At 43.8% G+C, this 23148-nt stretch overlaps 1 protein-coding gene across 4 annotated transcripts in view; it reads left to right on the top strand.

The window, feature by feature from the left end:
• agrn (agrin) overlaps window positions 1-23148 on the top strand; it is a 546801-nt gene that overhangs the window by 347485 nt on the left and 176168 nt on the right. For all 4 annotated transcript variants that reach the window (XM_072245169.1, XM_072245168.1, XM_072245171.1 and 1 more), the window contains one exon: window positions 9587-9802. In XM_072245169.1, coding sequence (XP_072101270.1) covers window positions 9587-9802 — 216 coding nt within the window. The remainder of the gene's footprint in view (window positions 1-9586; window positions 9803-23148) is intronic.

Genomic DNA, 23148 nt, shown 5'->3' with positions numbered 1-23148 from the left:
GTTCAATAAGATGGACTCTTTACCTCACAATCTACTTCATTATGGTCTTGAACTTTATTGTCTATCTGCACTGCACTTTTCCTGTAGTTTAACACTTTATTCTGCATTGTTATTGTTTGACCTTCTTTCTCAGTGCACTGTAAGCAACAGGGTAGTGTAGTGGTCAGCACAACACTATTACAGTGCCAGCAACCCCGGTTCGATTCCTGCCTCTCCCTGTATGGAGTGTGTATGACCATGTAGGTTTCCTCCAAGTGGTCTGGTTTCCTCCCATTCAAGGGTCTTGTAACAGCAGGATAGAAGCAGTCCTTGAGCCTAGTGGTGAGTGTGTTTAATGTTTTGTACCTTCTGCCCGATGGAAGGGGAGAAGAAGAGAAGATGACTGTGTTGGGTGGGGTCTTTGATTATGCTGGCAGCTCTACCAGGTTAGTGAAATATCTAGACAGAGTCCATGGAGATTTGGTCTGGACCAGATTGGCCATGATTACCGTGAATAAAGGTTTGAGAAGGGGCTTAGTCAATTAATTGGTCACATGAGTGTAATTAGGTGAAGTGGACTCATTGGGCCGGAAGGGCCTCTTATCATGCTGTTTCTCTAAATAAATAGGTGAAAGATACTACAGATAGACACACAAAACGCTGGAGGAACTAGGCAGGTCAGGGAGTATGTACAGAGATGAAGAAACTGTTGACATTTCATGCTGACACCCTTCATCAGATCTGGAAAGGAAGGTGGAAGAAGCCAGAATAGGAAAGTGGGAGGACTGGAAGGATGACCAGCATCTGCAGAACCTCTTGTGTTTAGATAGATGGATAGTAGTTGATAGATAGACAGATGGACAGACAGATAGATTGATTGATAAATAAATAGATGAGACGAGAAAATCTGCAGATGCTGGAAATCCATAGCAACACACCCAAAATGCTGGAGGAACAGGTGTATGGAGGAATTTAAGGTGGGGGGTTATATGGGAGGCAGGGTTTAAGGGTCGGCACAACATTGTGGGCCGAAGGGCCTGTACTGTGCTGTACTGTCTATGTTCTATGTAACTCAGCAGGTCAGGCAGCACCTATGGAAAAGAATAAACAATTGGTATTTCATCAGTTTTTAATTGATGATTTTAGAATCAGAATCAGGTTTAATATCACTGTTATACACTGTGAAATTTGTTATGTGGCAACAGATTGCAATATGTAATAATAAAAACTGTGAATTACATTATGTGTATATGCTGCATATATTTAAAAAGTTAAATAGTGCAAAAAGAGAGGGAAAAAAAGTAGTGATGTGGTGTTTTCATGGGTGTATTGTCCATTCGAGAAATGTTGAATGTGAGCCTTCAGGCTTCCATACCTCCTCCCTGATGGTGGTAATGAGAAGAGGGGCTGACCAGCATATTCCTGCTCCTATTTTCTGGTGTTCCCATGTTTGCGGGGAATTGCAGGCTGGATGAGGTCAAACGGATGGGATTGGCTAGAATGACCTTCTTATATATTCCAAATGACAGCGCAGGCACCAGGACCAAGTGGGTGCTGTAGACTGGCTGTACTCGAGCAGCCAAGGAGAGAAATTAGAGTTGGCAATTCTTTTAAGAATATAAAAAGAAAGATAATGTTGCAAATTTCTTCCTGAAGAATGGTTGAATTGTCACTGTCAGGCATGGCTGGCTGCATTGAATTTAAAGTATGTGAATAAGGTAAACCAATTGACTATTAAACGTTCCATTTCTGACAGATCCACTTAATCGTTAAGAAATAACTAAGGTTAAAGGAAAAAATGGTGGAATTTATTCCAGAGACTGGGAGGTAATGGAGTGATAACTGGCAGACACCAATTATAATCCATCTCGGTTGACGCTGACCTGTTGGCCTTGAATGCATCTCACTTTGCACTGTCTTTACAGAGAAAATACAAATCACTTCAACCACCGAAGTTAAACCTCTTCTAACTCTTGATGAAAGCTTGTAACATCATCTTTGCTGGCCCTCAATGCACATACCAGTGCAACCTCTGGCAGAAGCCTCCTAGGTCAGGTACCCTGATCCAGTGAGGACCTTGAGAAATAGGAGCCAAATTAGACCATCAAGTCTGTTCCAACACTCGGTCATGGCTAATTTATTATTCCATCTGAACCCCGTTCTCCGACCTTCCTGTAACTGCTGACACCCCTACTAATCAAGAATCTATCAACCTCCGCTCTAAGCATACCCAATGACTTGGCCTCCACAGATGTATGGCATGCAATTCAAAGTTTTTCACTGTATACCACAGTACATCTGACAATGATATACCAATTTACATTACCCCTGACTGTGGATAAGCGGTAGGATCTGTACAAAATTAATAGAAATCTACGGCATCAAGGAGGCATAGCAGTTAGCATAGCGCTGTAACAGGGCCAGTGATCCAGGTTCAATTCCGCAGCTCTCTGTTAAGGAGTTGGAATGTCACTGTGTAGGCTTCCTCCAGGTGCTCCAGTCTTCTCCCACATTCCAAAGATGGGATGTAATTGGGCAGTGCAGGCTCGTTGGGCCGAAAGGGTCCGTTACTGTGCTGTGTCTCTGAATAAGTATGTACAGTCCTGTGCAGAAGTCTTAGGCACATACAGTAAATGTAGTTATGGTGCCTAAGACCTTTGCACAGTACTGTATTTGTCAACATGGAGCAGAGAGTGAGTTTGTAAATCTGGTGAGAGCGAAGGATGTTGGGGATGGCGTGGGTGGAGTGCCATGGGAGGGGTGTGGCCAGGTGGCAGGAAGGAGTGGCAGGGGTGGGAGTGGGGTTGGTGCAAGTCCAGCGCACCCAGCCCTGAGACACCAGGCTAGGTCATCTGATTGCAAACAATTGTTTTTTTGACCACTACAGAATGTCTCTCTGGTGCTTCCCTCTCCCTCCCCTCTCCCTTCCCCTTTTTCCCACCATGATTCTCACTCTCAGTAGAATTAGGCCATTCAGCCCAATGAAGCTGCCCCACCATTCCTTCTCATGGCTGATTTATTATCCTCTGAACCACGTTATCCTGCCTTCTCACTGTAAGCCTTGACACCCTTACTAATTTAGAACCTGTCAATCTTCACTTTAAATATAATAAAACCATAAGAAATAGAAACAGAATTAGGCCATTCAGCGACTCGAGTCTCCCTGGCATTCCATCATGGTTGATTTATTATTCCTCTCAACCCCATTCTCCAGTTTCTCGAGATAGATAGCTAGACTAACAAGCAAACAAACAGGCCAATAGATGAATAGATAAATAAAATGAGTTTAGCGTCTCTGGGTGCCTGATGGTCGGTGTGTACTGAGTACTTCATGACTCTTAAAATCTTCTTCACTTCAACCTTGAATGGATTAAGTGTATCCTGAGGCACTACCCCGATTTTCGAATGTGTAGCCAGCTAATGACATCAGAATATTAAATGGTAAGCAGTTCCTTCAAAGAGACTTTGATCTGAAAAGTTCCTTGTATTTCTGTCCTCTCAGATGCTGCCTGACCTTCTGAGCCTTTCCAGCAATTTTTGTTTTGTTTTGGGTTTGCATCATCTCTGGGTTTTTGATGTTTTTGCTCATATGAGCAACACCTCATATTTCATCCAGGTAGCCTCCAACCTGATGGCATGAACATTGTTTTCTCCTTCTCGTATTTTTTTTCCCTTCCCCTTCCCTATTCTTATATTCCCTACTCTTATCTCTTCTCCTGTCTGTCACCTCCCTCAGTGCCCCTCCACCCCTGTTTCTCCTATGGTCCACTCTCCTCTCCTATCAGATTCCTTCATCTCCAGCCCTTTACCTTTCCCACTCATCTGGCTTCACCTTTCACCTTCCAGCTATCCTCCTTCCCCTTCCCCCACCTATTTATTCTGGCATCTTCCCCCTTACTTTTCAGTCCTGAAGAAGAGCCTCGGCCCAAAACGTCAACTGTTTATTCATTTCTATAGAAGCTGCCTCACCTGCTAAGCTCTTTGAGCTGTGTCGCTAAATTGAAAAAAAACCTGCTGTATTTACCCTATCTATACCCCTCAAAATATTGTATTCCTTCATTATATTTCCCCTCATTCTCCTATACTCCAGGGAATCAAGTCCGAACCTTTTCATCCTTTCCCTATACCTCCGGTCCTCAAGACCCAGCAACATCCTTGCAAATTTTCTCTGCTCCCTTTCAATCCTAATAATATCTTTCCTGTGGGTAGGAGAGCAGAACTACACACAGTACTCCGAATGAGGCTTTGCCAACATCTTATACAACTTCTCTCCAATGTGACTTCTGCCTGTTTGGTTGGAAGCATCTTTTTCCATGGATGCTGCCTGACTGGCTGAGTATTTTGAGAACTTCCTTTTTATTACAGATCTTCCAAATCAATTCTACATTCACTAAATCACAACTACTTTCTAACTTAACTCAAGTTACCTTCCTTGGTTACTTGGCCCAAAACACATTCAATTAACGTAAATGTGAAAGAACAATCATGGCTAAGGTTTATCCTTTTTATTAAACTCTATTTATTTCCAGTTCCCTGTTTCTTCTTCGTCTTCTTAAGTCCTTTTCCCCTACTGGGGTATAGGCAGACGAATGCAGCTCACAGAGACCTGTATCTTGGGCCAGCTTTCAAGCCCTGGTGTAGGCCACCTATACATCTTATAAGCGAAGATCAGCTCCAACAAGGGTACTAGCCTCTTCACTATCCAGAACGTTTTCAAGGAGTGATGCCTCAGAAAGATGGTATCCATTATTAAGGGCCCCCATCACCCTCTACTCATTGCTCCCATCAGGGTGGAGGTACCTAAAGACACACATTGAATGATTCAGGAATAGCTTCTTCCCCTCCATCAGGTTTCTGAATGGACTATGAACCCATGAGTACTACCTCACTACATTTTTTTTCTCTTATGGCAGTACTAATTTAATTTAACCTTCTTAATGTATATACTTACTGTAATTTATATTTTTTTATTATGCACAACAAATTTCACAACATAATCCAGTGATATTAAACCTGATTGTAATTCTGATTCCAGGGGATTTCTTTGGAGCTTCTTTGGGCGTTTCTGTAGCACTGGGTTTTTACGAGATGGGGCTGCTAGCCCCATGCCCAGCCCTCCTCCATTTGCAGCTAGGCTTGGGACCATCCACGGTGGAGTTAATTCCTTGTCTGCATGTGTTAAAATTACAAATTTGTCACAGCCGAGTAATTGGGCATTAGTAGTTGAGTGAAACTCTGAAGGATTAAAACTTGTTACAGCAGGCAACCAGATTAGAGAGCAGATCTGTCAGCTGTAAGGATGAGCCTATGCAAAGAGAAATGAATATTATTGCAAAGTTGTTGCAGTCTGGCTTGTTAATAACAATAATCTGAAGCTTTATTTCATCCAAATGAAGTGGAGGCAAGTCACAGAATAAGAGACAAAGCTATAGAATGTCATGTGTGCACAGACAGGTACATCCCAGTCTCCACCCAGCTAATAGGAGTCACCTGCCACTCATTTCCAACTGATCACCTGCAGCCTATTTAAACCCTACTCTCACGCAGAATCCTTCACTCATACGAACCAGCCAGCCTCAGCCAGTGGCTCCTAGCTTTCAGTTACCTCGTTGACTTGTGTTAAGTGTCTGTTCTCTCTTGTTTTGTGGCCAATTATTAAGGTTATCACTCACCATTAAATCAGCTGCACTGCTCTGTATTTGGGTCAGGCCTCCTCTACGTTTCCTGACATTGAATGGGGAAACAAGAACAGAAAAGGCGGACACTCTACAATAGGTGATTAATTAATGTGACAAGATTCAGTAGAATTATACATTTAAATTTAAGCCTTTGTGTTTCTTTCATTAGTCACTATTTTAAAAATTAGCTTTATTTGTCACATGTCCACCAAAATTTACAGTGAAATGTGTTGTTTGCATCGAGGATTTTGCTGGGGGATGCCCGCAATTGTCGCAGTGCTTCCGGTACCAACATAGCATGCCCACAATTTCCTAACCCTGACCCTGACCTGTGCATCTTTGGAATAAGGGAGGAAAGTGGAGCACCTGGGGAATGGCACGCAGTCGTGGGCAGAATCTACAAACTATTTACAGACAGTGGTGGAAATTGAACCCTGGTTTTTCAGTGCCACTGTAAAGCCTAACGCTAACCGCTGTAATACCATACCGCCATCATTTTCACTTTGTGTAAAATAAAATCTGTTGGTGGAACATCCTGCACTGGTCACTTTTAAACTTTTCATGCTGTTGTTTCACACATTCTTAGACCACTGCTTGTTTTATTATAATTGTGTCAACATTATACTGTCATGTATAAACTTGCACCTCCAACGTTATGTCACCCTGTCAATCTTCAGGCCATGCCACCTGGGGACTTGTGCTGCTATTATTTTCTGACTGTATGAGTTGGATCATAACCATATGTGCCGTGTCTAACTATATGTACTGTGTTTTGCGCCTTGAACCAATGGAACGATGTTCCGATTAGCTGTATACGAGTCTGGTTGAATGACAATAAAATAGAATCTGATCTTGAACTTGATTAAGTGAGTGAAGCCACCTTTTCAGTCCCCAGATGCCACCAGTTTTCCCTGTCTAAGCTACCTTCATCTTACTCAGTTCATGTCTGCTCCATTTTACTGTGATTGACGATGGAATTCAGATCTCCGTACTCTTGCAGCATGTGGACCAACCTTTTGTGTGGGCCCCATGCCTTTTGTATGCAGACTGGCTCGACTGATCTTAGTTCAGAGGCAATTTTACCTCTTAATCGCTATGCCAATGCACTCTCTGTTTATATCTGGTAGACGGGTAGGCACTCAGCCAATGCTCTTCAGTGCTGAAGTGTGTAAATGCTCTTCAGAAGAACGAAGAAACTGAATGGTAATACCTTATAGAGGATTGAAGAACAGAGAAATATAGTTGCTTTTATATACATGAAGATTTAAGTTGGCAAGACATCTTATTAGAACAGTTTTTCAAAAGTAGATTATGATTTCCAAACTTTAGAACCAGATCATAAATGACAAATGCTAAGAAGTTATGTTAGACTGATGTAGAGTATAAATATCATATTGAATCCTGGGCATTTTCAGTTCAGTGAGAGGGAGAATATGACTATCATGGAGAAGGTACAGAAGAGCTTAATGGGAATGGCGTCAGAAAGGGTTTTGGATGGTGAAGGCAGAAGAATGGGGTTGGGAGGGATAATGAATGAGCCATGATAGAATGGCAGAGCAGACTCGTTGGGCCAAATGGCGTAATTCCACTTTTCTGTCTTATGGCACCCACCCTGCTCAAGGACTGTTGGTCCCACTCCCATCAGGGAGGAGGCCACGTAGCATTCACACCAGAACCACCAGATTCAAAAACAGTTACTTTCCCCAAGCAGTAAGGCTGATCAACACCTCCACCCACTAACCCACCCCTCCACACCCCCAACCACCACTACGTTATCATTTCCTGTCAGAGTCACGTCATGTACAGACACTCCTGTGCCTAGTGTCACTTCAGAGACTGCCTGCCTGTTGTCAGTGGTCGCATAACGAAGACTTGTGATCTGCGCCGGCTGCTCATCCGTCCATCCACCACCTGCTCTCGTGGCTTCACCTGACGCTGATTCAGGGAGCTAAGCAGGTGCTACATCTTGCCCAAGGGTGACCTGTAAACTAGCGGAGGGAAGAAGCGCGTCACACCTTTGATGGAGACATCTCTCGGTATTGCCATCCAAAAGCAGTGGGTATTGGCAGCTAAACCACGTCACAGAGACCAGGCAGGAAATTAAGTTAGTCCTTGGAGAGTCAGTGATACAGTGTACAGAGAATACAGTAGCTATAGTGAGAGTACCCGTAGATATCTATATCGGAGAGGGCATAACTTCTTCTTTTGAGTCTAGGGCCTTGCAGACAGGGAACTCAATACTATCGCAATCTCTCGTATTTGAGCCAGGCATGTTATCAGTGAACCAGCACAGTGGCAGTCAGTTGATGAGCTCCTAATTTTGTGTTTTAGTGAAATCTGATTTGTGCAGTGGAGCAGAGACTGGGATCGTTGGAAAACATATACACAAGAGACTCTGCAGATGATACTCACACACACAATACTGGGGAAACTCTGCTAGTCAGGCAGCGTCAATGGAAGGAAATAAATAGTTGACCTTTCAGGCTGTGAAGAGTTCCTCTAGCATTTTGTGTGTTCCAATCAGATTTATTTATCACATGTATGTCGAAACATGCAGTGAAATGCGTAGTGTGTGTTAACAAGCAACACAGACAATTGTTGCCAATGTAGCAGGCCCACAATGTTCAGCTGAGTAACACGAGAAGCGGCAATAGCAGCACTACTAAACTCAGCTCTGCGCTGAACTATGGCACTCTCTTGCAGGCTTTAGTTCAGACTGCTCTTTGCTTGTGGGGTTTTTTTTCTCTACACATTGTGTGTTCATTTTTTTTATATGGGTTATTTATTTTTTATGAGCATAATGTTTTTTTTAATCTCTGCACATTGGGTTGCTGATGGTTTTTTTTAATATATGCAGACACCCCACCCTGCAAAAACTCACTTCAGGGAGGTAGCACCATCAATTTGCGGGAGACTTCCAGGAGAGGTGGGATGTCTGCAACAGAGTAGCTCCTTAGCAGCTGGCCAGCTAGTTTAAATAACATTAGCTATGCTAATGAATGAATGACACCTGTTAAACTCACCTCAACACATCTTTTACAGTCTTAACCCACCATGGGCAATAGAAAAGTCACTGTTGCAAACAGTGCAGCGAACAACATTGTCATTATTTTGACCTCTATTGGCAGGGGTACACTTTAGTGTAGTCTGGGGTGACGTACGTTTTATATTTTTTGGAACACTCTGCCATGGCACGCTCTCGCTCGTGCTCTCTCTCTTGCTCTCTCGCTGGCACGCTCTCTTTCTCGCTTGATTTCTCTCTTGTACTCTCGCTTGTGCGCTCTCGCTCGCTTCCTCTCTCTCTCTCTCGCGCGTGCGCGCACTCTCTCTTGCTTTTCTCTCGCTTGTTCTCAAAAAAATTTATTTCCGTGATATTGTATATAATTTGTGGGCATCAGGGAGCCACTATTCATATGCCGGAGACTCCCGGAACTTCCAAGAGATGTGAGATGTCCGTATATGGGTTCTTTTGGGTTTCTTTGTTTCATGGCTGCCTGTTAGGAGATGAAACTCAAGGTTGTATAATGTCTACAAACTTTGATAATAAATTTGAAAACAAGATAAACAACAGCAAAACAATCTCTTTTTCTCCCTCCCTCCCACCCACTTACACACACAAACAGGCCTCCAGTGCCAGGATGGCTGCCTCAAGACCTTCAGTCCTTGACCTCAGACTTTTGTGTTACTAAATCTGAGCCACAACATTGATAGACATGGCCGTTTGGCGCCATCTTGACCTGAATGTTGGTTCCTGCTCTTTTTTCTCCATTTACTACTCCTGGCCTGTACCTGCCCCTCGCCCTGTCCCTTAACCCTACCCTGACCCTTTACCTCCGTAGTGACCTCAAAACCAGCTGGCAGGTGTCCGGTGTCTTGTGTTGTTAAAAAAAAATGACGTCTTTAACCAGGTTTGTCTCCTTTCTCCCCAGTGTGCCGAGGTGTCCTCTGTGGATTTGGGGCCGTGTGTGAAAGGGATCCGAGAGAGCCAGACAAGGGAACCTGCGTCTGCAAAAGAGGTGCCTGTCCATCGGTGGTGGCTCCTGTCTGCGGGTCGGATTACTCCACGTACAGCAATGAATGTGAGCTGGAGATGGCCCAGTGTACTCAACAACGTAGAATCAAGGTCGTCAGCAGGGGGCCTTGCGGTATGTCCTGAGATTATTTCTGGAAAACATTTAATAGTTTAATGAAGCATCTGGCTGCATTCATCCAGCATTTTGTTCATCTGCGGCAGGCAGCAAGCCTCTTTTGAAGCATTGGTATGGTTGATACTTAGCCAAGAATGGAAATCTGGTTGAATGGTGTCACAACTGCTTCTCATGCTCCTCACTCAATGTCAGCAAAACCAAAGAGCAGATGATCGATTTCACCAACTTCCAGTAATGTTCCCCCTCTCCCTTCCAATCTTCTTCAGTTCCCCACTCTGGCCTCTTCTCCTCATCTACCTATCAGCTCCCCCTGGTGCCTCTCCTCCTTCCCTCTCTCCATGGTCCACTCTCCTCTTCTATCAGATTTCTTCTTCTCCGACACTGTACCTTTTCCACCTATCACCTCCCAGCTTCTTGCTTCTTTCAGCCCTCCCCCCAGCCCCCTGGCTTCACCTATCATGTTCTGGCTCGTCCTCCTTCCCCCGTATCTTCTTATTCTGGCATCTTCCCCCTTCCTTTCTGGTCCTGATGAAGGGTCTTGGCCTGAAGCTTTCACTGCCTTTCCCCTGCATAGGCAGGGCCTGACCTGCTGAATTCCTCCAGCACTTGTGTGTGTTCCTCTAGTTAGCTTTGTTTGAACACTTGCTGTTCCATCAATCATGCTGCATCTCTGTTCAAATTATTTGTTACCCACAGCGTTATCAAAATTATAGCCAATAGCTTTTAACCAAAGTTTGCAGCAAATTGAATATCTTGGCTGAGGATCTAAAGTGTTATTGACTATACAGTCTGTGACCACCCAGGATACATTCAATAGACAACATTTTGAATTGATTTTGGGTCTTACAGCATACAAAGACACCCCAGAGCATTTTAATTGGACATAGTGTGCCACAACTTGTTTATTAGGACAGGTGGCCTGAACCTCGGTTAATGAAGTAGGTTTTAAAGACAGTGAGGGGTTTCCAGGCCTCAGGCCTCCACGGCTAATGGTCTGCTTTTTAGGAAGTTGAGGGCTTGATGGTATGTCCAGAAGGCAGAGGCCCTAAATTTGTGAGTCTACTAGGTGGTGCTGGGGATTGTAGGTTGGGGGCCCATAGGCCCAGAGGCAGCCTGTCTTGGGGTTGGATGACTGAATCTGTGTATGTGAGTAGGTGGCTGTGTGAGCTAGGAGGGAGGAAGAGGACTTGTTTGCTGATGTTTTGTTTCTGCTAGTCTTGCTTATGTTGTTCTGCTGAACATTGTGATGATGCTCTGCGGGAACTGGAATGTGTGGCGACACTTGCGGGCTGCCCCCAGCTCACTGTGTTGGTTGTTCGTGCAATCAACACGTTTCACTGCATGTTTCAGTGTACATGTGCAGAAATTAATCTGAATTTAAGAGATGTGGGTATCTCAGCAAGCCAGCATATCAGCTGTCCGTGACTAATAGGCCCTCGCTGGTGTGCTGCCATTTTGAATTTGGTGTGCTGCCATTTTGAATTGCACGGTGCTAGACAGCATAGAACTTTACACAGTACTGGCTTTTCAGGCTTCCGTGTTGAGCTGACCTTTTATCTATACTCTAAGATCAACCTAACTCTTCCCTCCTACATTACCCTTGATTTATCTGTCTTCCATGTGCCCAACTAAGAGTTTCTTCAATGTCGCAAATGTATCTGTGTCTACCAGCACCCCTGGCAGAGGTTTCCATGGACCCACCACTCTCTGTGTAAAGCATCACCTCTGACATCATTATCATCATCAGGTGCCATGCCCAGTTTCAGCTTTGACTGCCATGGCCCACACACTCCTGTTTAGGGTCAAGTGGATCAATTCATTGGTATTCATTTCCAGTTCTCTGGCTGCTGTCTCCATCATCATTTGTCTTTGACTTCCTCTTGCTTTCTTCCCTTCAATCTTTCCCATAATTACCGTGCACTCTAACTCCTCTTTCCTAATCACATGTCCAATGAAGTTACGTTGCCTTTTCATGATCTCATACATTATTTCTCTTTTTGTGTTTGCTCTGTTCATGACATCCTCATTAGATATTCGTTTCATCCATGATATTTTTGCATCCTCCTCAAAAACCACATCTCTGCTGCTACGATTCGTTTCCTCATGTGACTAGATATTGTCCAACATTCTGAGCCATATAACATAACTGGATAGATGTAACATTTCAGTACTCTGAGGCGGGTTGTCATGCCTAGTTTAGTATTGGTCAGTATACTCTTCATTCTCGTAAAGGTGTCTTTTGCCATCCTTATTCTTCTTTTGATGTCCAAGTCGCACCTGCCATCTGATGTCACCCAGCTTCCTAAGTAGCAAAGGTTCTGTACTTGTTTTATGTCTTCCCCGTTTATTCTCAGCCTGCAGATAGGATTCTCCTTCTTATACCTCTGACATACCCTTATATTTTCTTCCAAACACCTTAAAATTATGCCCCCTCATATTATCCCTTCCCACCCTGGGAAAAATCCACTCAATCTATGTCTCTTATTGTCTTATACACCTCTATGAAGTCTCTTTTCATCCTCCTTTTCTCCAAAGAGAAAAGCACTAGCTCACTCAACCTATCTTGACAAAACATACTCTCTAATTCAGGCAGCATTCTGGTAAATCTCCGACGTGCCCTCTCTGAAGCTCCCACATCCTTCCTATATTGAGGTGAACAGTGCCGTTGGGGAGGAGTTCTGGGATTTAGACCCAGTGACACTGAAGAAATGGTGATATTATTGTAAATATTATGTGTGACTAGGAGGGGAATCAGGGTAGTGCTCCCTGTGTCTTCTGCCCTGACCCTTCTAATTAGTACAGATGATAAGTGCCATTAAGAAGCTCAGGTGGTTAATTTTATAGATGGTCCATGGTCCATTTATAGATGGTTACAGTTGCTCTACAGAGTTGAGAGTAGTTAACACATAAATCATGATCATCGTTATGTGCTGTGTCGTATGATGTCATGGTCTTGACCATGATTGTTTTTGGCAAGTATTTCTACAGAAGTGGTTTGCCATTGCCTTCTCCTGGGTGGTGTCTTTACAAGATGGGTGACCCCAGCCATTATCAATACTCTTCAGAGATTGTCTGCCTGGCGTCAGTGGTCACATAACCAGGACTTGTGATATGCACCAGCTGCTCATCCGACCATCCACTGCCTGCCCCCATGGCTTCACATCACCCTGATCGGGGGGTGAAGCAGCTGCTACACCTTGCCCAAGGGTGGACTGCAGGCTAGCGGAGGGAAAGAGTGCCTTACACCTCCTTTGTAGAGACCTATATCCACCACACCACCCAAAATCATAAAATAATACAGTATGAAAACCTGGCCATTCTACCCATCTCATCCATGCTGACCAAGATACCCATTTTCACCTGGACCCTTTGGCTGAATTTAGCCCAAACCTCCGCAAATTTTTCCTATCCGCGCACAGTGGTTGAATGCCCAAGTGGTCATTGATTGATTCTGGTATGGTTATTGTCCTATTATGGATTTATTGAGTATGCCTACAAGAAAATGAAGCTCAGGGTTGTATATAGTTATATATGTGTAGTTTGGTAGTAAATTTACTTTAAATTTTGAACTTTGAACTTGTCCAAATGTGTTTTATATTGTATGTCATTATTTTACTTTCCCCCACTACATTCTCTTACACCTCATTCCATACACAGACCAGTCTCTGTGAGGAGGAGTTGCCCCTCAGTTTATCCCCTCTCAACTTCCACCTCTGCCCTCAAGTTACTGTGTATCTACTGTGAATGCCCGCGAGAAAACGGGTACAGGCGTACAGATGGGCTGTGGAGAGCATTCTGAATGGCTGCATCACTGTCTGGTATGTGGAGCCACTGCACAGGATTGAAATAAGCTGCAAAGACTAGTAAACTTAAATTAACTCCGTCACGGGCACCAGACTCCCCAGCATCCAGGACACCTTCAAGGAGCAATGTCTCAAAAAGGCGGCGTCCATCATTAAGGACCCCCATCACCCAGGACGTGCCCTCTTCTCACTGTTACCATCAGGTGGGAGGTACAGAAGCCTGAAGGCACACACTCAGCGATTCAGGAACAGCCTCTTCCCCTCTGCCATCTGATTCTGAATAGACATTGAACCCATGAACACTACCTTACTTTTATTAAATATTATTTTGCACTACTTAGGTAACTACTTATTATGTATACACTGTAGTTCACTGTAGTTTTCTATTATTATGTACTGCTGCCACAAAGACAACAAATTCGATAACATATGCCAGTGATATTAAACCTGAATGATTCTGATCTCAGGGTAGTATATATTGCCATGTACTGTATGTACTTTGATTTTAAAAAATTACTTTAAACTTTGAACTTGGAAAACTTGGGGGAAAAAGCTGTGTGGCCTCACCCTACCTATACTCCTCATGATTTTACACACCCTTCAGTCTCCTACACTCTAAGGAATAACACTAGTCGGCCCAGCCTTTTGCTATCTCCTTCGTGTCTTGAAGAGGGAAGATCCTTCCTTGGGGAGTGGGTCGCGTGGTCGCCAGAGACACCATTTGCTGCACATGAAAGAGTTTCCTTGATGATCCACATGGTGCCGTGCTGTCTGCTTACCTTCTGGGTCACTGAGAGCTACACGAACTGCTGGATTTCCTATAATGTAGTTCCTAAGGTCCCATTCTCTGCAGAGAGCCACTCATGCTGAGTCTGTCTATTTGGCAGAAGTTAATGAGATGGTTGGCTGGGGTCTAACTCACAGCAGCCGCTATAGGTGAGCTACGTGTGGAATTCCAATCCTTTCGTTACTGTGTAAATTAGCCTGACCTTGGTCCCACACTGCATTCAATAACGCAACACCGGCTCAGCATTAATCTGGAGCATCACTGAAGGAATGTCACCGCAGAAGGCAGCGCCTGAATTGTAATGCATTATAAAGTAATTTTCTGCAGATGAAATAGATAGAGCTAAGAGGCAGACAGCACCAAATCATAGCTTCAAATGAATCTCTTAACATTTTGAGCCCCCATTTTAAAGGCAGCATTGTGATTGGACCGTTATTGCAGCATTCTCCAACTTTTAAACATCCAAGCTGTAGTGATATCGGTGACAGTTCATCGATGAATCTGAATCAGAATCAGATTTAATACCGCTGACATTTTGAATCATGGAACTCCTCAGCAGAGGCACAGGCCCTTTGCCCATCCAGTCCATGCTGAACCATTATTCTGTCCCGTCCCATTGACCTGCACCCGGATCATTGCCCTCTACACCCCTTCCATCCATGTATCCAGATTTCTCTGAAATGTTGAAATTTAAACCACATCCACTGGCAGCTTGTTTTACACTCCCGCGACCTTCTGCGAGATCCTCTTCATCTTCCTCTTAAATATTTAACCTTTCACACTTAACCTGTACCCTCTCATTCTAGTCTCACCCTACCTCACTAGAAAAAGCCTGCTTGCATTTACCTTATCTATACCCCTCATTATTTTGTATACTTCTATCAAATCTACCCTCATTCTCTGACGCTCCTGGGAATAAAGTACAAATCTATTCAACCTTTCCCAATAACTCAGGTCCTCAAGTTCTGGCTGCGTTGTACAATATGTCATGAAATGTGTTGTTTCACGGCAGCATTACAGTACAATATGTAAAAATACTACAAATTGCAATAAGAAATGGATGTTTTAAAAATTAATTTAAGTAAGTAATTCAAAAAGAGAGCAAAAAATAATGAGGTAGTGTTCATGTGTTCATGGAACATTCAGAAATCTGATAGTGCAGGGGAAGAAGCTGTTCCTAAAGCGCTGAATGTGAGTTTTCAGGCTCCTGTGTCTTGTCCTTGATGGTAGCAATGAGAAACAGGCATTTCTTGGGTGATGGGGTTCCTTAGTGATGGATCTCACTTTTTTGAGGCATCTCGTTTTGAAGATGTCCTCAGAGCTGGAGCTGGCTGTTTACAAACCCCTGCAACTTTTTCTGACCCATTCATACCAGGCAGTGATAGAGTTAGAATGGCTTGAACAGACTGGCCCAGTCTGTTGGATAAAGCTGAGTAGAGTTTTTGCACATCTGCAAAAGGCAACAGCTACACTTCAAACGTATCTTATTTGACGAAATATCTCGGTTTGAAACATTATTTGTTCCTCTCCATAGACGCTGCCTGACCTGCTGAGTTCCTCCAGTATTTTGTGTCTGTTGCTCTGGATTTTCGGCATCAGCAGAATCTCTTGTGTTTATGTTTTATTTGGACCTGTCATTGCTCAGAGAAAGTAAAAATGAAGCAGTGATTAATCATGTCAGCCTTTAATTCGCATTCTAGTTTTCAAATCCTCAGGCGCCAACTTGCCCCTTCTTGTCTCTGTAATCCCTACCTGCTCAGCAACCTCTCCACACCTCTATAGTCCTGCAGTATTACAGTATATCGTAGTTATCCCTGCTTCTATTTCTGTTTGTATACAAGCCTAATTTAAAGATTTACATTATGAAAGGTTAGTTTTATTTGTCACATCTACAGTATGTACTTTGACATGAGGATGTGCTGGGGACAGCCCACCAGCATTGCTACACTTCTGGCACCAATATAGCAGGCCTGCCGCTGACCAACCCCAACCAGTACATCTTTTGGAATTGTGGAGGAAACCAGAGCACCCGGAGGAAACCCATGCAGCCACAGGGAGAACGTATAACAGAGGTGGTTATTGAACTCGAATTGCTGTGCTAACCACTATGCCACCGTGACACCTAGGTTCAAATCCCAGAGAAGCCGGAGGATTGAGGTTTAAATTATTCAGTGGATTTGGAACTAAAGTAAAATCAATAAAACAAAATAAATAAAATATATGGAGTGGAATAAATAAATAAAAAATGGGTGTGCCTCCCGCACATCTTAGAATTGTGTTGGTTGTTGACACATTTCACTGTATATTTCGATGTACACATGGTAAATAAATGCATCTGAATCTGAAAAAGCTGCTATTTTACTTTGAAAACTTGCTGTACATTCTTCAGTTCCTCACCTATTCTCTGGACTTAACAATATGGTTGCTCATTAGGGATGGGTAATAGATGTTTACATTGCCACTGAGATCTACAACCACGAATACTAGAAAAGTTCAAAGTTCAAAGTAAATTTATTATCATATGACATATATGTCACCATATACTACTCTGAGATTGATTTGCTTGTGGGTATTCACAGTAGAACAGCAGAACAAAAAATGTGCAAATGCAAAAGACATGATACCAATAATAAATAGATAGTAAATAAATAATACTGAGAACTTGACTTGAAAGTGAGTGTGCAGTTTGTGGAATCCGTTCATTGTTGACGTGAGTGAAGTTATCCTCTCTGGTTCAGGAGCCTGATGATTGAGGAGCAATAACTGTTCCTGAACCCGGTGGAGTGGATCCTGAGGCTCCTGTACTTCCTGCTCGATAGCAGCAGTGATAAGAGAGCACGGCCTCGATGGTGGGGTTCCTTAATGATAGGTGCTGCTTTCTTGTGGCAGCACTCTGTGTAGATGTGCTCAATATGGGGAAGTTTATTCTGAACCAGCATACAGAGGTGTGGGGGGGGGGGTGGTCTGATGCATGATAGGACAATGGCTAGCCCCATGGACCAGAGCTACTGATAGAGAGACACCACAAAACAGTACAATCCATGTTGAACACAATGCCAAATTCTACTAAATGTATTCCGCCTGTACATGTCCCTCCATTCCCTGCATATTCCTGTGTCTATCTACCAGTATCATACCTACTTCCACTGCTATTCCTGGCCTTAATCTGCTCCTAGGTCTTATGATCTTATCTTCACTGGAGCTGAGTGCATGCAGGGGGGTGATGTTGCTCAGACGCCACACATTTAGAGTAGAGTAGAGCATGGTGTACAAGAGTTGAAGGGAGTGACAGCTGGTTGTTAATGTTGAAGGTTGCTGCTGTTACACAGCGCCAGATATTTTAGATCATAGGGCAGTACAAGCCCTTCAGCCCTTGTGCCGGCCTTTAAGCTACTATACGATCTAGCAAATGCTTCCCTCCTACACATGGAGAACGGTGCAAAAAAACAAGCAAACGTCCAGTGAGCAGCAATTCTGTCAACAAAGACACCTACACATGAAGAAATCTGCAGATGCTGGGATTTCAAGCAACACACATAAAAGTTGCTGGTGAACGCAGCAGGCCAGGCAGCATCTCTAGGAAGAGGTACAGTCGACGTTTCGGGCCGAGACACTTCATCAGGACTAACTGAAAGAAGAGCTAGTAAGAGATTTGAAAGGGGGAGGGGGAGATCCGAAATGATAGGAGAAGACAGGAGGAGGAGGGATGGATCCAAGAGCTGGACAGGTGATTGGCAAAAGGGATATGGGACAGGAGGCCCAGGGAGAAAGAAAAGGGGGAGGGGGGGAAGCCCAGAGGATGGGCAAGGGGTATAGTGAGAGGGACAGAGAGAGAAAAAGGAGAGAGAAAAAAAGTGTGTATATAAATAAATAAATAAGGGATGGGGTACGAGGGGAAGGTGGGGCATTAGCGGAAGTTTGAGAAGTCAATGTTCATGCCATCAGGTTGGAGGCTACCCAGATGGAATATAAGGTGTTGTTCTTCCAACCCGAGTGTGGCTTCATCTTTACAGTAGAGGAGGCCGTGGATAGACATGTCAGAATGGGAATGGGATGTGGAATTAAAATGTGTGGCCACTGGGAGATCCTGCTTTCTCTGGCGGACGGAGCATCGAACAAAAACACCTTTTTACTCTTGTGTCTTCCCCTTCCTTCTCAATCCTGATAAAGAGTCACAGCCTGAAACATTCACGGTTTATTCATTTCCATAGCTGCTGCCTGACTGCTGAGTTGTCTTGTTAAAAAGAGAGTTCAGAGGAGACTGGCTCAAGCTGGCAGGAAGGAGACGGTAATTCAAATAACCACACATTACAACAGTGGTGTGCAGAAGAGCATCTCTGAACGCACAACACATCAAACCTTGAAATGGATTGGCTACAGCAGCAGAAGACCATGAACATGCACTCAGTAGTCACTTTATTAGGTACAGGAGGTGTCTAATAAATTGGCCATTGAATGTATGAGGTAGATTTTATTAATTGTTGTGGAGATGCAGGCAGAGTTATTGATGATCCAAACATTCTGGGGATGAGTGAAAAACAACATTTTGCATTGGTGTGGTGCATTTGATAATTACTAGTTGAGCTGTTCAGCCTATCCAGCAGCAGCAAGAATATCATCTCCTTAATTAAATCTGACACCCTCTCAGAGCCATGGAATAGGAGTGCTGTCAAATAACAATACATAGTTAGGATTGCGTTAGGCAGCAAGCCAGCAGTGACTTGATGAGAGCTAGCCGCAGTGATAATTAAATCAGATCTTTGCTACAGGTGATATTTCTTCAAAATATTCACTTAAATTGCTCAAGCTACTGCAAATTACATTTAATTATACACAGAGAGATTGTGTTATTTTAATAGGACTTGCATTTTTTTTATTTTTTTATGTAATTGTTCATCTGTTCTCAATGAATCACATAGTAGCTCAGAACCATTCAAAGGCACTGATATCTTAATCACAATTCTTGTTGTCATTGTTCCTTTCTGTTCCTTGTGGCGCGTCGGGTGGCAACCTTGCCGTTTCTGTAGCATTTTTGTCTGTTTTTTACGAGGCCGAGTTGCTAGCTCGATGCTCAGCCCAGAACGGATGGAAAGCGTGCAAGGAGTCGGCCGGATTCGAACCCGGGACCACTTGCCTCGCAGTCCGGTGCGGATGCCACTTCACCACCAGCCGGCTGAACCACGATTCTAAACATTGTGTAATGGATGTAACTTTTAATATGGAGACACGAGACGGAAGATGCTAGAATCTGGAACAAAACAACAAAATGCTGGAAGAGCTCTGTGGGCCGGGCAGCATCTGTGGAGGGAGATGGATGCTTGACGTTTTGGGCCAAGACCTTTAATCAGGATCCTGAAACACTGACTGTGTACTATGTAAAAGTCTTAGGCACATATATATCGCTAGGGTGCCTAAGACTTTTGCACAGTACTGTATTTGTCAACGTGGAGTGGAGAGTGAGTTTGTAAATCTGGCTGGAACAAAGGATTTTGGGAATGGCAAGAGCGGAGTGCCACGGGAGGGGTGTGAGACAGGTGGCAGAGAAAGAGAGAAGTGGTGAGGGGGGGTGTGGCATGATGCAGTGGAAATACACCCAACCAAAAGGCCCTGGGCAAGGTCATTTGATTCCAATCAATTGGTTTATTAATCATTACAGAATGTCTCTCTGGTGCTTCCCTCTCTCACCCCTCTCTCTTCCTCTTTTCTCTACCATGATTCCCCTCTCCCTGTCCCCTTCCCACTCTCAGTCCACAACAGAGACCCATATCAGAACCAGATTTATCATCACTCACATATGTCATGAAATTTGTTTTTTTGTGGCAGCAGTACAATGCAATACATAAAATTACCACAGTGCAGTGCAAAAGCTTTAGATACCCTATATATATATATATATATCTGCCTAAGACTTTTGCACAGTCCTGTAGAATTGAGACAGACAGCAGCAGGCATTGAACACCGATTTGTGATCACTGGTGCTGTGTAGTGATTACACCCCTGTTAACATAGTATCTTAATTTGGTGACTAAGATAACATTGAATTTCTCATCATTGATATTGTGGTGAAACCCGTTCCCAGAAGTGCCACCGTTTTGTGCATTTGATTAAGAATGGCACAAGGTCCAGGGACCCAGGATCTATCTTGACCTCTACTGCTTCTGCTGCTGTAACCCACCCACTTCAAGGTTCAATGTGTCGTGCATTCAGGGATACTCTTTTACACACCACTGTTGTAACGTCTGGGTATCTGAGTTACTGTCACCTTCCTGTCAGCTTGAACCAGCCTGGCCATTCTCCCGTGACCCCTCTCATTAACAAGCTGTTTTCACCCACAGAACTGCGGCTTTCTGGATTTTTTTTTTTGTTTCTTGCGCCATTCTCTGTAAAATCGAGAGACCGTTGTGTGTGAAAATCCCAGGAGATCAGCAGTTTCTGAGATACTCAAACCATCCTGTCTGGCACCAACAATCATTCCACAGTTGAAGTCACTTAGATTGTATTTCTTCCCCATTCTGATGTTTGGTCTGAACAACAACTGAACTTCTTGACCATGTCTGCATGCTTTTATGTATTGAATTGCTTCCACATGACTGGCTGATTAGATATTTGAATTAATGAGCAGGTGTACTTAATAAAGTGGCCACTGAGTGTACACTGACATGCATTAGGAATTTGCTGTGGTGTGGTGGTGTTACATGCAACAAAATCCACAACAATGAATAATTATAGGCACAAAGAATTTTTTAAAAACTTAGAAAGCACAGATATAGAGTAAAATATACATAAATACATCAATACGATAACTGTATTTCTGAAGTAATCGCCATTATAAAAAGTGGCGTAACTTGTTTGCAGTGCAGTGACAGGTGTGATAGATAAATATATATTTAGGGGAGCAGCTACCTAGAATGGTTGGTCAGATTAACTGCCTGGGGCAAGCAGCTTTTCAGATGGTGTGAAGTTTTTGTTTAACAGCCCTATAGCGCTTTCTAGAAGGGAGCTTTTGGAAAAGGCAGTTTGCAGGTGGGTGGTGTCTTCTCCATCTCTTTGTCCTGTTCACACACAAGTCCTACAGTGATGGTGGACTGCAGCCTTTGACCTTTTCTGCTGACCTGACGGCTGGCTGTAGTTTTTGCATTTTATGAGTGGATGCTGCAACAAACCAGGCAGCAGTGGCTGATGATGGTAAAGAGTCATTATTGGAAATAGAGCATCACAAATGAGATCAGAAACAATGGGATTTCCTTCACATTATGAAAGTCAGTAAGAAGTGTGATGAGAAAAGGAGCTTCCTTGTTTTTACAAAACGACAGGAGTTTAGAGAGCTGGCGTAGAGATATGGCTCTACTTCTGCTAGCTTGCAGGTCACCCTTGGGCAAGGTGTAGCACCTGCTTAACCCCCCACCCACTGATCAGGGTCCTGTGAACCCATGGGAGCAGGAGGTGGATGGTCATATGAGCAGCTGGTGCATATCACAAAGCCTGTTAATGCGACCACTGATGCCAGGCAGACAATCTCTGAGGAGTATTGATAATGGGTGGGGTCACCCGTCTTGTAAAGACACTGCCCAGAAGGCGGCAATGGCAAACCACTTCCGTAGAAACTTTTGCAAGAACAATCATGGTCATGTTCATGATTGCCCACGTCATACGACACGACACATAACAAACAAACAAATGGAAGTTTATTTGCACATAGAATAAAAACATCAGAGATTTACAAGAGTGTTAATAATTTCAAATTTAAATATTGTTACTACTATCTACAATACACTCAATTCCACCATTCCTGGAAATCCCCCACTGTGCCCATAGCATGCTCTCTCTCAAAGGATACTCATGCATGAATTTAACCCCAGGTGAAGAGTTGGCAGTTGGCTTGGGCAGAGTTGTCAACTGCCCACTGCCTGGGCACCTGAATGGCCAACTTAGCCAGGTCCAGTAGCAAGTCTATTAGTAGATCCCTCGAGTGGACCACGTCCGAATCCATACTGGGTGACCATATATCAGAAGCGTGGGGCTGAAATGTAACCAGTTTTGAGGAGCAGCCCCTTCAGATACTCAGAGGGGCTGCGACCTCTCAGACTCTATATAATCATGGTCCACTGGCCTTCTCCCGACCACAGAAAGGACAAGTGGATGGGATGTCTGTGAACCTGCTCAAAAACCTGTTGTTCATTTAACACAGTGACCAACTATTAAACAATATATATACACAAGATTACTCAAATATTATTGAAGTATTAAACACACAATACAGGGGACTCATGGAGATCCAATCCATGCCTCAGGAAGGAGAGTATGAAGGAGAGTATGTTGCGCTGAGGGACACAAGGTGCCACAGTTGTGTAGTGGTTGACATGACATTCATACAGCGCAGTGCGCCGGAGCTCAGAGTTTAATACCGGCGTCCTCTGTGAGAAAGTTTGTACATTCTTTCCAAGTGTGCCCGGGTTTGCCCCGGCTGCTCCAGGAGCCCCCTCACATTCTGAAGACGTATGGGGTAGTAGGTTAATTGGTCATTGTAAATTGTCCTGTGCTTAGGCTAGAGTTAAATAGGTAAATTGCTGGGTAGCACAGCTCGTTGGCCCGGAAGGGCCTGTCCCTCACTGTATCTCTTGATAAAGAAATATCCATGTGGAGTACCCACTGAACAATGAGAAAGTATTCCAGGCGGCATGAGAATTTTTATTGTTTGATGAATAATGTTCAGATCGAAGATTTATTTTTCACCCCAGAAATTAAAGTGACGA

Source organism: Mobula birostris, chromosome 27, assembly GCF_030028105.1.
Source record: "Mobula birostris isolate sMobBir1 chromosome 27, sMobBir1.hap1, whole genome shotgun sequence".
Classification (NCBI taxonomy): Eukaryota; Metazoa; Chordata; class Chondrichthyes; order Myliobatiformes; family Myliobatidae; genus Mobula; species Mobula birostris.
Note: the sequence above shows the minus strand (reverse complement) of the source record. Positions and strands in the feature narration are given on the sequence as shown.